The following is a 15,382-nucleotide window of genomic DNA, read 5'->3' on the forward strand; positions in this document are numbered from 1 at the left end:
CACCTCAGAAATACCTTTTCAGCTAATTTATACAGACAATGCAACATTACTGGGCTTGAGAGGTGGGGCATAGTAACCTCCAAATCTGCTTGAGTCTTCAACCTGCAGCAACACTGAAACAAGCTCGTAAAAATTCAGGTGTCAAAGCAAGTGAAGTGAAGCAGCCCATAGCTCCACATGGGTGATGTTAATGTGCTACTGAGGCTGCCAGCAGCCTTCCTTCTCACCACATTACCCCTCAGACCTCATCAGCAGCTAGAGCAGAGAAGGACACAGATCAGTGCACCCTTCTGGAGCTTTGAGAGTTGGAAACCTCCAACACAGCAGTGTTAACTTAAAGTGCACTAATGCAGACCCAGTCCCACTCTACAGAGAAAATAAAATGAAATATCAAACAGGGGCTGAGAAAAGTGAGTAGCAACTTTGGTGCACTTCATGACATGAGGAGCAGTGGATAAAATATGACTGTTCATTTAGAATCATTCTATAGCAGGCACACACCTACTTTACCCACTACTGTCGCTCAGGTGAATTTTAATCCTGAGGTCCCTATACCTGAGGAGGAATACTTAAATGCCACATTTCTTTAACATGAGCCTGGAAGAAAAGTGTGGAGGTCTGGCTGCAGATAATATACATAATTAATTAAATCTAAATTAAAGGGGCTCTAGACCAGATTTTAATCTTATTTCCACTGGAAGCAGTGCAATAGATACATTTTAATAAAATTAAAGTCACAGAATACTTGTCAATATTATTTGACAATGAAAAACATGCTTGGTAGTTTTATTTTTATGGAGTGTGCTATAATAACATTTTCACTTTGGAGAAATATTTTTAACAGTCCTCTTCTGGAATAAAATGGTTTTCCAGCTGAATACATTGTATGGGAAGTATAGGCTGAAGGAAGGACAACTCTTTAAAGGAAACTATACTCCCTCTATTTTTCCCAGACAATATGGATTAATTTAACTGCAAAAAGCTGTTTGTCCAAATAATGCTTTCAAGAGTGGCGCCTATGTGAATCTTGGGTAAACAATGGTTATGATATGCACAAAAACGTCAGCTGTCAGTTCAAAGCTCAGTATCTCAAAAAAACTGCATTGAGTCTCATACCTCACTGATTGTGCCAGCCAAAAATAAGGGTTACCAAGACAGAGTAACTAGATCACAGCTAAAAAATATTATCTCCAACAGAATGGCTTTCTGTAGCACATTACCTGTGTTATTTACATACAGCATGGCATCCATTTCAAACCAGATTTTATTATCAGTCTGTGACCATTTACAAGTAGGAATTTTCATGACAGAAGGAGAAAAATAGTAATAAGTCTCACCATGGCCCATATTGTTTGCATGACCTCTGCCAGGGAGTGCTCTATCCCAGGGAGCCTGTCCTTTCATTATGCTCCAGTCAGCATCACCTTTGCTCAGTGGCTTCCATCCACAAAGGTCAGTCTCAAAATCACATAAGGTGTAATTAGCTGTGGTAAGAACAACAACAGAGGATCAATAAGTTAAACTTGATGCAACAGTTTAATGCCACAACTCTGACTGTTTTGTACTTAGATGTATTTAGAGTGTTGAAGAAGCAAAAATATGTTGCAGGTTATTCAGAGGGATAATTAGTTCTAGAATACAAGTAAGAGGTTGGGCAGGCCCTTCCTTTCCTAATCAAACTCAGAACCATGAAACAAACTACCTATAAGAGAATAAACATTGTAAAGACCTATACATAGATTGCTGACGTATTACAAAATAATATTAAATATTTTTAAAGAAGAATTGCACCAGTAATTTAGTTATGAACATGTGAGAAAAATCAAATTCATTTAGGGCTTAAAATATATGGAAAGCAAAGATGAATTAAGCTTTCATTTAATTTATTTTTGAAAATGAGATTTAAATTTATCAATTATTCAGATTGCCTAGAAATTTTTATTGCAAAGTGAAAGACGACTTTCTCAGTTGGTATGGATTAGACCAATTTAAATTGTATAAAAATTTCACACACTCCTACATTGATTGAGTACAAATAATTATTTTGATAGAAAAGTTTTATACCCAGAGTTTTCTTTCCTGGTCCAGAACAGCATCCCAAGGCGCTACACTTAACTCCCGGGGTCACTTATTGCAATTGCAACCATTATTTTAGAACTGTATTTGTCACTTTCTGCTCCCACAGCACATTTATCTGATTATATCAACCTCAGAAAAGATCATACATATTACTCCAATTTTAAGATTGTACAAAACCAAAATGAAATGCATCTTTCTTTAAGCATCATTGTAGCAAAGCTAAATAGTAAAAGTTTCCCAGAAATATAGAGGTTATTTAAGCAGCTAAATCTTAAGGTAGAAAATAAACCACAAATATGAGTGTCTCTTACCTGGCTTCACCATATACATTAAAATTTGATGGTACATATTTTTCTGTTTAGTGTAGCGTATTTAGTTTAAAATGAAACTTGGCTAACATATTTGATTAATTTTTCATGCTTTTCACTAGGTATCTTTTTAATTAGACTTCAATTGCTAGTACATTAAGGTTGAATATGCAAATTGATATCCAAGACTAAGCTGTTTTGGTGATTAATACTATATCTAGACATTTTGCTTTCCTTAGCTAAGCAGTCTTGAGAGAACCAATGTGACACAAAAAGACAAACGTTCTTTGCTTAAATATCTCTGTCTCCTGGCCTCCCTAAACCCCACTAAACTGCATAAATAGGTGACTGCAGTGCCTGCACAGGAATACCCAAAAAGACATGCATAAATGACCCTATAGGCACCAAAGAAAATGAGTTCAAATAATTGTTTAAATATGAAACTAAGATCAAGATAGTACTAATAACTATTATATTACAGCTCTAAAAGGTATTTAGCATGGAAATATTTTTAAATCAATGTTGTCTTTTAACTGGAGGCATTTGGGACCAGATTTTGTATGATCAGAGCCCATCACTGCCCTTGCTGTTCAACAGGATGAGAGGTGTGGTGAAATCAGCATTTCTTACATTGGCAGCCTGTAGTAAAATTCCTTCTAACCCTATAGATATAGAATGAAATGTATAAATATCCCTTTTTAGGCTGAATATATAAGAAGTGGGGGGGAAAAAGACATGCATCCAGAGCAAAACATGATCCCAAATGAAATTGGTTTTGTCCAGTCATTTTTACAAACTTTATTCAAGTCTGAACACAATTGTAAAGGTAGGAAGACAATTCATGGTGGTGCATTTTGGGGTGTTTTTTGGTTGATGTTCAGGGTTGGGTTTGGTTTTTGTTGATGATGATGTTTGGTTTGGGTTTTTTTCTCTTGGTTGGTGGAGAGGAAATAGAATATGGCAATGATCACCATACTTTAGATACTAAATGTTTTCTTTTTAATCCACCTTTCACTTGAAATTTACAGCTCTAAACAAGCACCCAGTTACAAAGAAATACTGACCAGAGTCAATTACCAAACCCAAGTGTTGCCCCTATATAGTATCTGGAAGTGATACTTCAATTTAAAAGTGTAAATATGTTGTAGAACAGCTACCCTTCAACTTGAGTGAAATGCACTTGTCCAAATTAACAGTCAAACTTAAACTTTATCCCTACTTAATTCTAAAAATTTAAGGGGTACTTGTAAATATTTAATCAAGCTTGAAAGAAAAGTTCTGCAGTTTGGCTAAAACCCAAATCCAAGTAAGAGAGTTTTTCAGTGTGTTTTTTCATTCCTCAAACATCAATCAACCTTAAGAAGTGTGCCTTTCCTATCAAACATTCAGCATTTTTATCTGAACCTTCAAGGGATTATGGATTATCTTTCACTATCCATAGTAGGAAAATAAGTGACTGCACAGCCTATAGTTTTTGAGCAGTCATGCTGCAGTTAAGTTTGACATAGAACTCTTTTCTGATATATTTTGTCCCTTACTACTGGAATTCTCAACACCAGAGCTTATGTTTTATAGATCACTAGGAAGATTTCAATGGATTCTAACTGCAGATAGGTTTTCAACATTTTGAGTGGAAAATGAGTCAGTTCTCTATTTTAGACCTTTGTAATTCAGCAAAACAGAAATGGAAATAGAAAGGTAATAAAAGCTTTCATTTTAACAGTAAGTCAAATTTGAATTTTTTTTAATTCATGTGAATATATCAGTATGGCTTACTTAGTGAAGGAGTAAATTTTTACACCATTTCTACAAAATCCAATGATGCAGCCAGAAAAAAAAAAAAATTGTTCCCCAAAAAATTTTTGAGTTTCAAGAATAAGCATAGGCTACTAAAGCCATAAAATACACTGAAAAGATTTTTCAATTAATACAATCGGTTTTCAACATATTCAAAAGAAACAAAAAAAAAAAACAACAACAAAACCAAAAACAAAACAGCAACCAGAAAACCCTCCCCCCAAAACCCCAGGAAACAAAGCACATATTTCAAGAGTATAGGAGTTGAAATGGAAATACTTTTTCTTTGACTAGCTTTATCTATCCCATCTCCTCATGCTCCTCCCAGGGTAATAACAAAGCAGTTCTGTTAACTAGGCTGGGTTATCAGCCAAGTCATATTGCTTCAGCTTTGCTAGGCTGCAAGTGCATGAAAGTTTCCAATCCTGCTCTGAGAGCTCAACCAAATGAGCACAAATGGGGACGCTCAGCTGGTCTCTCCATCAGTTGGTGTCTCCTTGAACACCAGTAGAGAATGAGGAGAGTGCTCCCTTCGTTCAGTATGGCAGTGCCTAAGTGTCTTTGGAACTTGAGGTAATAACTATCATTATGAACAGAAACCAAATAATGTCTTTGCCACTAATATTTTACAATTTCAAGCTAACATTTAATGTCCTTTTGTGAAAGCGAAGGGTTACACATTTACCTTCTTTCTGAGTGCCTGTGCACTTTCCCTACCATTTTGTGATTAATTTTATTTCCCTAGAATTTGTTAAAGGATTAATACAGAAGTATCCCAGATGGCCACAGATCATCCAGCCTGAACTTCCTCATGTCATAAGTCATTAGACAGATGACTCATAACTCTCATAGGTGAGGAGGCCTCACATCCTTCTGAAGTGACTCAGCTCCCTGGCTTAGGGTTGAGAGAGTTAAAGAGAATCTCATGTCCACCCTTGCTCTGCAGAGGTCAGGTTTGCTTGGAGCTGCTCTGGTGAAACACAAAGATTTTGCTGCTGCACAGTGCTCGTCAGCAGCAAAATCTGTGAAAATAGAATGGGTGTAGCTTCCTGTTCTCCACATGCGCATACGAGATCAATGAGCAGACTCACAACTTCAGGCAAACTCAGTCTCACAGGAAATGCACCAACGTTTAGTAAAACTAATGTTTCAGACTAAAAAGTTCTCTTTCCACTTCAATTTTGAATGGTAATAAAAATATTTGCATCTGTGCTCACCTGCTGTGGAAGGTTGCAAGGATTGGCAGTTGTAAATTGCTATACTGTAAATGAAATGCTGTAAAAGCTACATGCCTTTAAAATTATACAGGTTTCCTTCATTCTACATATTCCATATTCATAAATTATACAAATCCTATGAAAAGCTAAGAATATTTAAGGTAATACTAGAGGTGTTAAATTAAAAGCAGAAGCAGTGAAGATGGCTGTTTTAAGAAAGTTTCTAATTAAGGTAAATGGAAATGATCCTCTTTCAGAATTGCCTGTAGGATGACCCCACCCTACAATAATTTTGAATTTACATGGATGCTGATGAGCAGGTAATTTCCAGAAACACTACTGCATCAAAGTGTGATATTACCTGAAAATAGCAAGTGCTCCCTAGACTTGTTTCCAAGCGGCTAGGACTGCTAGCAACTGATTCATTAGTATTTATGGGTTTATAAGTATTGTGAAGGTTATGTATAAATAATGTAAAATAATAATAAATAATGTAAAATAATAATAAGTATAGTGTTTGAAATATTAGTTTTTTGACACAGTATTTACTTCGTTTATATTGGGTGGGAAATAAAGAAAAGGCACCACCATGAAAGAGATCTTTATAGTCCTTTAAATTATCCGCGTCCTGCTTCTCACTTTCTGTTCAAATATATTAACTAGGTTTTCATAATTTGTTATCACTCACTGAAATAAAAAAATTAGAAGTGATCACAAACAGGAGCTGTCAGAAAAGACATAATGAAAATGCAGAATTTAATAGTAAAATCTGTACTTTCATAACTTATCACTCCATTAGATTCATAGATTTTAACAACTCAGATAAAGATGGTTACTCATATGCATATGTTTCCTAGACAATTTCCTAATTTTTGAGACTTTTAAGTCTCCTAGACTTAAATATATCTTTATCTAAATGAGCAGAGATTAAACAGAAAGATTAGGAAGAGTTACAAAATATTTATGTGCTTGTTCTTGTAGTAAATTGTGTTATTATAACACTACCCATGTCAAATCAAGATGACCAAAAAGAAACATTATTTTTAAATTCCTTATTATAAAGAAAAAAATAAATTCTTAAAGGAGGGGAATCCTTCACATTAAGTACCAGTTGTCTGCCATTGTTTTTGCTGGAAGGAAGTCTGTCAGCTCTTTCAGTACCTGAGAACACTTCAAAAAATGAAACTACTGAGGATGTGTCCAAGGATAGATGCTAAAAGACCTAATAAAGGCTATAACATGCATCTCTGTACCAGAGAGGAAATTTTACTGAAAATCAATATGAATGAATATAGTGAACTCTAAACATCATGGAGGACAATATCAAGATTTTGTGAAAAGTTGATATAATGGGAATAAAAGAACAAAAGACAAAAATAAATAAGAATTTTTTTCTTTACACCTTTTTTTCTCAATACTGTGAAAAGTATCTAAAAGATGAATCCTCTAAGCTGACTAAACTGCTGAGTAGTTATATTCCATTAGGGCCATCTTTCTTGAAAAGGAGTGTGGGAAGCATGCAAGACAATATTATCCATTAAAATGGGCAAACTTTAACAATAGTTATTGTTATTTTAAAGATGGCACATTTTTGTGTGCTCTTTCTTCTCAGCCAGTAGTCAGAGAAATTAGCAACTACTATTGGCACTTATACTCCAGAAAATAACCTGTTCCCACCCTCTTTTTGGGGATGAATATACTTTTATGCACTGCTCCAATAAAATGATACCTCTTCAAACTGTGAATACCTCAAAACATAGTTAAACAAACAATCCCTATTCCTCAGTTTCAAGTGAGTGTCATATTTTCTTTAATTTGAAGAGAGTTAGTGGAGAGCCAGCGCCAGTAGAAAAACCAAAGTCAATTGCAGAAGCAGCAGCAGAGAATGGAGCACTAGGCAGAGATTTTGAAGAACATTTTGCACTGATCATTCCTTGTCCCAGCACCATAACTCTGGAGATTCCACAAAGGACAGTGTTGAGACCGTCGGGTCATTCTGACTTTTTCTTCTTTGCCAAATCTCCGTTTTTCTGACCCATCAACATCACCACGACAGAGGAAATATTTCCAAAGATTCTACTGTGATCTTTAAAAGACTGACTAGATCTAGGTAATTTTTAATCTTTTGTTTACCTAACTTAAATGTCCAGTGTCTGAGGCACAGGCCTGTAAGTGTTTGGAGTTATCTTCATTTTTGTCTTGTGTACTATGATTAGAAGCTCCCTTAAATTGCTACAATTATGTTTCATGATCCTTTGAAATCTAAAAATTATTTTTTTATTTCCAGTTGCTCTTCACCACAATGAAGAAAATTCTTTTTCATTGTTATGAAGTGGGATTGCTAAATTGTTGAGAAATAAAGTCCAGCTTTGAAAATACAAATCACTTCCATTCCTCCCAAAGAACTCACAAGGGCTCTCCACATTCTTACCCATGGAGGTAGTACAGACACAGAGACACAGACACAGCATAGGGTCAAGCCTTGTAAAAATCAAAAAGAGCCCTCAGAGAGGGAGCCCTAACAGACTTTAATGTTTTCTTAGATTCTACCCACAGATAAAACAGTATATCCTTCCTATTTAAAATGTGATTTCAGCATTTGCACATGTTACTTGTTTCAGAGATAGTTCCCACATGGTTCTTTAAGTAATTGAAAAAAATTAAGGATTCTGACTGTGAGTTTAAAAAATGGCATGCAATCACAAATATTTCCTGAAGTCTCATTGAGGAATTAGAAAATAAAATATTATCAATGTTTTTAATCCTGCTACATTGAGCAATACACAGAATTTTAATTGGCTCCTCCCAGCAGCAATATATATCATCACTGGTATCTTAAATATGTGCACGTTTTAGGTTAAACACATATTTAAGTGTTACTACCACAGGCAAACACACATACTTATGCATGCCCTATAGTATAAATTTTAGAAGTGATAGGGTCCCTAAAGACGTTTTCACTTGGACATCTAAAATTACTTAGAATTATTACAGACATTTTTCAGTAATTTTAATTATTTTCTTTTTACTCTTGATTGTACAGTAGAAACTGTAGCTTCTAAACAAACTTACCTTCAGCTGCAAATATAATGGAGATGCAGCTTCTGAACTACATTTCTGTGGTGATTTGTATCATAGTGCAAATATAATGTCACTTAATGCATTTTCTGACAGTAATTCACAAAGAGTCTAAATTAGAAAACTGTTCAGAAAACAAATCCCAAGGCAGATTTCATTCCCTTGCAAATAAGGGTTATAAAAGTGGTATACAGGGAATATATTTAAGCAAAAACACAGTAAATGTTGTATTTTAGTAGGTTATTAAATAAATTACCAACTGTATCTAAAATGATGAGGCGAGACAGAGGAATGCATAGCAATGGAAAGAAGAAAATGCTATGAACATTTTTTTTTAACCTGTATGCCATTAAATATTCTGGGGAAAAGAAGCCGTAGAAATTTAAAATATTTTTCGAGGGATTTGCTGAACAGAAATGTTTAGGTTTCACAGCGCTGCTCAGCAGGCTGCCCCCCTAAAGCAATGGGGTTCACTCACAGCAGGTGGCTGGGTCCTCATCGCTGCCACCAGGGCATTCCCAGTGGGAGTCACAGGCTGATCCAGGGGCCACGGGCTGCCCATCCCTGCAGGAGGGTTCTTCCCAGGAGCACAAACCTGCTGGCTCTGATGGTGCAGCATCCAGGAGCTGGATGCCACTCAGGCAGATGAAACCTGCCCTGCTCTGGAGTGCTCCTTTAAACACAAGCTGTCAACAAAATATTTGTGTCAACAGAGAATGGAGTGAAACCGATTTTATTTACACAAAACAGTTCTAGGTGTAAAAAGTGCTTCATAATTTCCATTGCAAAACTGTGATAAATTTCAAACCAGAATCGGAAATTTTGTATGGATATCTCAGGTTGAAATTATGGAAAACTTACGTTGAACTTTGAGGGAAGAATTTGAATAATATGCAAGAATGAAGTTTAAAAGAAAAAAAGTCTATCTTAAAGAAAAACTCCTGTTCTCATAAATATTTAGCTAAAAATTAATAATGCCCCTGTATTTTAGAAAGGTGTCCTGAAATCTAATATCCTAAAGACTTCATCCTCCTTTCTGAAGTGTCTTCAAAAGCCCATTTTGCAGATCCCCAAGAGAAAATTTCCACTTACAGCTGTGTAAATTGGGCTGGGGACTGTCCTCAGACATCAGCTGGCATAGCGGAGTTTTAACAATTGATAACTGTTTCATCACATAAAACAAAATGGATGCACCTAGTCTCTGCTGTGGGAATGGTCCCTGCCTGCTTGCAATCCTGGAACTGTGCTGGGCACAGGATTGGAGGTGTGGCTGATTTGCTTTGGTCAAACCTTTCTAGGAACCATGCCAATGTTTTAATTATTTGGACAATCACATGCCAATCCTGAGCCTGTGCGTTCACCCTGCTTATTTTACTGCTATTGATATGCACACAGAGATTCAAGGAGCATTTCTCTCTCTGACAGAGTTCCCTTGCTCTGAGCAGATTTAGCACAAGCTGATTTATAGCAATGAAATTCCAGAAGAGCATCTGTTGCTCCTGGGCATGGTGCAGCCCAGCTCTGCTGGCTCTCAAAGCAATGAAATTATCCCATTTGTGCTCTCAAGGTTTCTTTTACCTGAGTTAGGGCAGTGAGCAGGAGGAAAAAAGCTTGGATTAATCAAAAAGATTAGGATGGCAATAAAAGAAAACACTAAGAAAAAAGAGCAGGAGTTGGAAGAATATATAAAAATGGATTTGTGGGTTTTCCCAGACTGGGACATGACCAAAGTGTGAGTCTCAGAAAGCAGCTATGTGCAAGGGTCAGAAAGCACTGTGTTAGAGTATCTGACTAAACAGAAGAAACTGGAACAGATCTGATTTGGGGCATAAGCAGAAGGGTCTAGCACACTCCCCAAAGCCTGGCAATTAGGTTGGAGTGAAATCTCAAGAGGGATTTTTCTTTCTAAAACATGAGTTATATATGTCATTGTCTTCCACTAGAGAAAATTTCTTCAAAATGACAAAAGTCGTCTAATGCTTCCATGCTCTATCAGTTCAAAAAACAGAATGCTGTGCTGAAAATACAAAATAAGCACAAATATTAAAATAGTATGTTTCCTTCCCTAAGTGCAAGGGATCCTTGCAGTTTTTGTACAAGAATACACAGTAGGCTTTCTACTTATATACATACAACCTAAGAAGATGTTTATTTTTAGATACTACAGATAAGTTAATTACACATCTGCTTGTTTATTCAAAATTATCCTCGTGGGAAAAGGAGAGACAGGCAACAACACACCCTTAGAACCTACTAGCTTAGTGAAATGCATTCATTCTAACATCTGTCAAAACATCAATTCCTGCAGTGGGCTTAGTTTTTGTCCTTTCATAGAGATTATATTTTCAGCTGACTGCTGAAGCAGTACAATATGATGGTTACTTACAGAAGTACAAAAAATTGTAAATGGAAAGTTACTTAAAATGGAAACTAATTAAATTAATATAAAAATTAAGTAGCTGCAATTTAGCATTTATCTTTGTGTCTGAACTTTCAAGGAAAAGGTATCTTCCCAAATAGTGGTTTACATAATTTCACTGAAGTTCCACAAAGATCACTTACATCATCTCACTTAACAGTATAAATACATTTAAATGAGTTGGCAATTCCTGACTTGGCCTCAGATGACTAATTAGAATCAGATGAGATTTTTATTCATTTTCTTGCATATTATTCAAATGCAGCAGCTTCTGTATGTCATGTTTGTGTAGATATTTTATTGAGATACAGCCAGAGATTTACTCATATTGAAGCAATGGAAAAATAGCAAGACATTCAATATACACACCATTTAAACAATTTTTTAGGCTTTCTAGATGATTTACAAACAACAAAGTAAACCATCTTCAAAAATTGAGCACATGCCTTTTTCATTCATACCTTTATATTTTGTAGCCCTGTTGGTAGCTGTATATTCACTTTGACCCATTCCTTCTTAGTCATGGTATTGCTTTCCCACAAGACATGCTCCTCCTGTAAAATGTAGAAAACAATGTAATAAAGATAATTTTTGTTCCTCCAGAAGTTATTGAGGCCAGTTTTCATAATCCATCTTTTCATCTCCCAGCTAAACAACCACCATATACAAAGTTGCTCTATGTGAAAAAATACAGTTTCTCATACTCACTTGCAATCTTTGCACTGAGGTCTAATGAAGAGAGGGGAAATAACACGTGTTTTTTGTGACTAAACAGACTAATAATATAATTATCAGGAGTTGAGTTGGTAGAATTAACATTAATTAATATGTAAATTAAGCCATGTTATTGCTGAATTTAACAATATGTTTCCATGGTGTTCTCTACATAAGCTTCCTTTTCATATATAACTGCTTATATTATGTTGTGTAATTAATTATATTTCTTTCTCTTGGAACTGAAGTTTGGATCTGCCAGAATTACCCAATAAATTGGGCTATTTTTTTTTTTTTTTAAATCTGTAAAGCAAGCACACAGAGTAACACCAAGCAACTTTTACTCATGAACTGAATTACCTTAATCCTCCCATTTTAATTCCACCTCTTAAGGGTAACAGGAAGAGTGCTACATATGGTAAGGCTCCCTTTATGTAGCCCTTTTGATTCAATAATTTGGCAGAAGTATCTCACACTCATTTTGCTTCTGGTCATGATCCTGCTTGCAACATACTGAGGCATAAAGGAGAGAAGGCAGAAATTTGAACTTTATATACCCACACAAAATCTTTTCAAGAAGCAGTTGCAAAATAGAGCAAAACCAAAAAGACAGAAAAAACCTGCAGGAAAAGTTTAGGCTATACATACAAACACACTCACTATTAAAAATATCAAATACTGAGACTCCTTTTAGGAAGCTGCAAAGTATGGGTCCTACCTTTTCCAACAAGGATATTACAGAATTAGTGGCAGTTCAGAAAAAGATGCAAAGCAGGATAAGAGAAATGAAGAGTCTCTTGTATGACGAGAAATTGAAAGTATAAAAACAATTTATCTTACAGGAGATTAATAAAAGGGGTATGATAGGCATGTGAAATGTTATCAGTACTATAGACAAGGACAGTTATCTTTTTTCCTGTTTTATAATATAAAGAGAGGAGAAATGTGCTGCCTACTGCTTGATAGGCTGTGAGCCAGCAGAAGGACATTGGAATTATTTGTGATGTACAGACAATTAGTGCTCTTTTCTTACCAAGGCCATTCTGATATATTAGCAAAGCTGGAAGATTAATTCCCCATTGAACATGTGTTCAAAGATCACAAAAAACAAAAAAAAAAAAAAAAAAAACAAAAAAAAAAAAAAAAAAAAAAAGAAAAGAAATTTTGGCTAACTGCAAGACGATGCCAAGGGAACACACTAATTTCAAACACTCAACGACAGAAGAGATCAAATTGGATAAAGCACATGGCATACTTGATTTCAGAAATAAAAGTCAGCTGTGAGTTTCTACTTTAGTATGGGATGTATTTGTTCAATTCTTTACATGACATATTCAGCAAAAGTCTTTCTATATTGAGAACACCTCATTCGGTGTAAAACTTGCTTCATTTTACTAAATAATTCAGCTTCTAAAGGAAATCTTTCAGCCTAATCATACCTTTGGCACATATGAGATACAGAAAAGGATGTACTAGGAACCATACTGCATGGAAGGTTAAAACCATAGCCTGTGGTTAAATTTCTGCTTTTATTTAACGTGCTCCCTCCCCACCTGCATGTACAGACCCTTCAAACACATTTGTATATCTTTTGGGAAGCACTGTATTTGCTGAGTATTTGACTGGATGCACCTTGATACTACAATTTTGCTCACATTCAGATAATAGCTTGGAAACCCTGCCCCATGACCATTTTTCTCCCAAGGTAATTTTAATACAGCAGGAGTAAATAGCCTGTAGCAGTAAACTTGAGTTTTCTGTCCAGTAGCCAGACCTTCTGAGACTTTTATTTACACTGAAAGCTGTAAATCTCCTCAGATGAAAGAGTATTTTAAGCAAATTTTATCCTGTGATTTTATACAGCTCTAAAAATTCAACAATATCATTTCCCTTCCTCACAATACTTGTAGTATTCATCCTGCTTGTCCTATTCTTCCACCTCTTTGCTACAAATGGGTTAACCCCTCTAGCACATTCCTTGTGTCAATAACCTTTTTCCAAAATATGGAAGGTGTTGCTTTTCCAGTACTTTCCTTCAAGATTTATTTTGGTGATGCAGGGGAACGGTTGCTCAAGACAACTTTATTCCCCCTTACTGTGATTTATTACTATCAATAAACAACCTTTTGTAAAGCTAAAATGGGCAAGAATTGTTCCTTTTCCCCACAATGGTTTTTTTTTTTTCTGACTTAGTGCTGCTCAGATTTGAAGGATGGAAGAGAAATCCCAACTTTTTATAAAGGTCTCCATCTATAAAATAATTTTATCTTTTTTTTTGACATTTCTCTATTGATACCTGCACTGCTGTGCAACTGCACCCATTATTTTGTCCCTACTTCTCTTTTCAGAGAGTAATTTGACACAAAAGCTTTTTTACCCCCCGACAATGATTAATCAACTTTACCTTCTGCAGAGGAATGTACTCACATGACTTTTGCAAGTGTTGTTGAACACATAGAAAAATTTTAGTGGATTGGGATATAAATATACTTGCATGTATAAGCATTAGTTGAAATTGCCTTTTATTGCCTAATTTCTGGATTTTTCAAATCCATAAAAGATGTAAAGATTAAGGCAATAAAAGGAAGAAAAATAAGCCCATTACTTAAAGGGAGTAACAAACACATAGTGAACAGCAAGTGATAGACTCAACATGATATTATTTGGTTTCCATTTTTATTTTGCTAATTGAACGTACAAACTGGGGAATGAGATGCTGGAGAGCAAAGCCGTGGAAAGGGACCTGGGGGTCCTGGCCCATGGCAAGCTGAACCTGAGCCAGCAGTGCCCTGGCAGCCAGGAGGGCCAACCCTGTCCTGGGGGGCATCAGGCACAGCATGGCCAGCAGGGCAAGGGAGGGATTGTCCTGCTCTGCTCTGTTCTGCACTGGGGCGGCCTCACCCTGAGTGCTGGGGGCACTTCTGGGTGCCACGATATAAAAACGAGATTTAACTGTTAGAGTGTCCAAAGGAGAGCCATGAGGATGGTGAAGGACATTGAGGGGAAGCCGTGTGAGGAGCAGCAGAAGTCTCTTGGGTTGTTCACCTTGGGGGAGACTAAGGGAAAACATCATTGGAGTCCACAACTTCCTCATGTGGTGACCAGTGACAGGACCTGGCATCACTTGCCTCTAAGAACAGTACTGAAACTGTACATTGGGTATAATCCAGTCCCAGAATGTTGGGCCTGCCAGTGCTGGGATTTAGAAGAGTTATTCAAAGACAAGAGGTTTTGATCAAAAAATAAAGTGATAGGATGTGCAGGAAACTAACTGCAAGGTACACACAGTTGAGAGGCTGTTTTGAATGGCAGCTCCCAGGACAGAGGCTCTGTTTTCTTCCAGGGTCAGAATAAGCACTCAACCCTCACTTCTGGTTCTTAATATTGGCTAGTTTTGACAATTCATTTGTCTTTCATAAACAACCTAATGATTCAGTAGCAAAATGTGAAAAAGCCAACTCTCTCTTCATTTCAGTTAAAGAAGTCTTAAACATGAGTCTGTATGTTGTTTTATTTTTCCTGAAACTACCAGCAGAAGCTTATGTTCCTGAAGATTTTTCTGGCAAAGTTTTCAGTATGAGTGACTCACACCTTCTTTAAATAAGTCTGTGTGCAATAAATACACTTCTGATTTCTGAATTTCTGATTTCTGAAGGAAAAATTCAATAACTAAAACATAGAAGGGCTAAGAGAATCTGTGGAAACAGAGGGGACTGATGTAATAAATGCCAGAAAATTTTCTTCTAATGAGCATGTAAGGACCAGTTTAT

At 36.1% G+C, this 15,382-nt stretch overlaps 1 protein-coding gene across 1 annotated transcript in view; it reads right to left on the reverse strand.

Annotated features, from left to right (window-relative positions):
- The window catches only part of MALRD1 (MAM and LDL receptor class A domain containing 1), a 230,646-nt gene that overhangs the window by 193,456 nt on the left and 21,808 nt on the right, over positions 1-15,382 (reverse strand). The window contains exons 8-10 of the mRNA XM_058018380.1: positions 11,360-11,452; positions 8,958-9,165; positions 1,338-1,484 (exon numbers count right to left, since the gene is read on the reverse strand). Of these exons, the coding sequence (XP_057874363.1) occupies positions 1,338-1,484; positions 8,958-9,165; positions 11,360-11,452 (448 nt within the window). The remainder of the gene's footprint in view (positions 1-1,337; positions 1,485-8,957; positions 9,166-11,359; positions 11,453-15,382) is intronic.

This window comes from Melospiza georgiana, chromosome 1 (assembly GCF_028018845.1).
Source record: "Melospiza georgiana isolate bMelGeo1 chromosome 1, bMelGeo1.pri, whole genome shotgun sequence".
NCBI classification, from domain to species: Eukaryota; Metazoa; Chordata; class Aves; order Passeriformes; family Passerellidae; genus Melospiza; species Melospiza georgiana.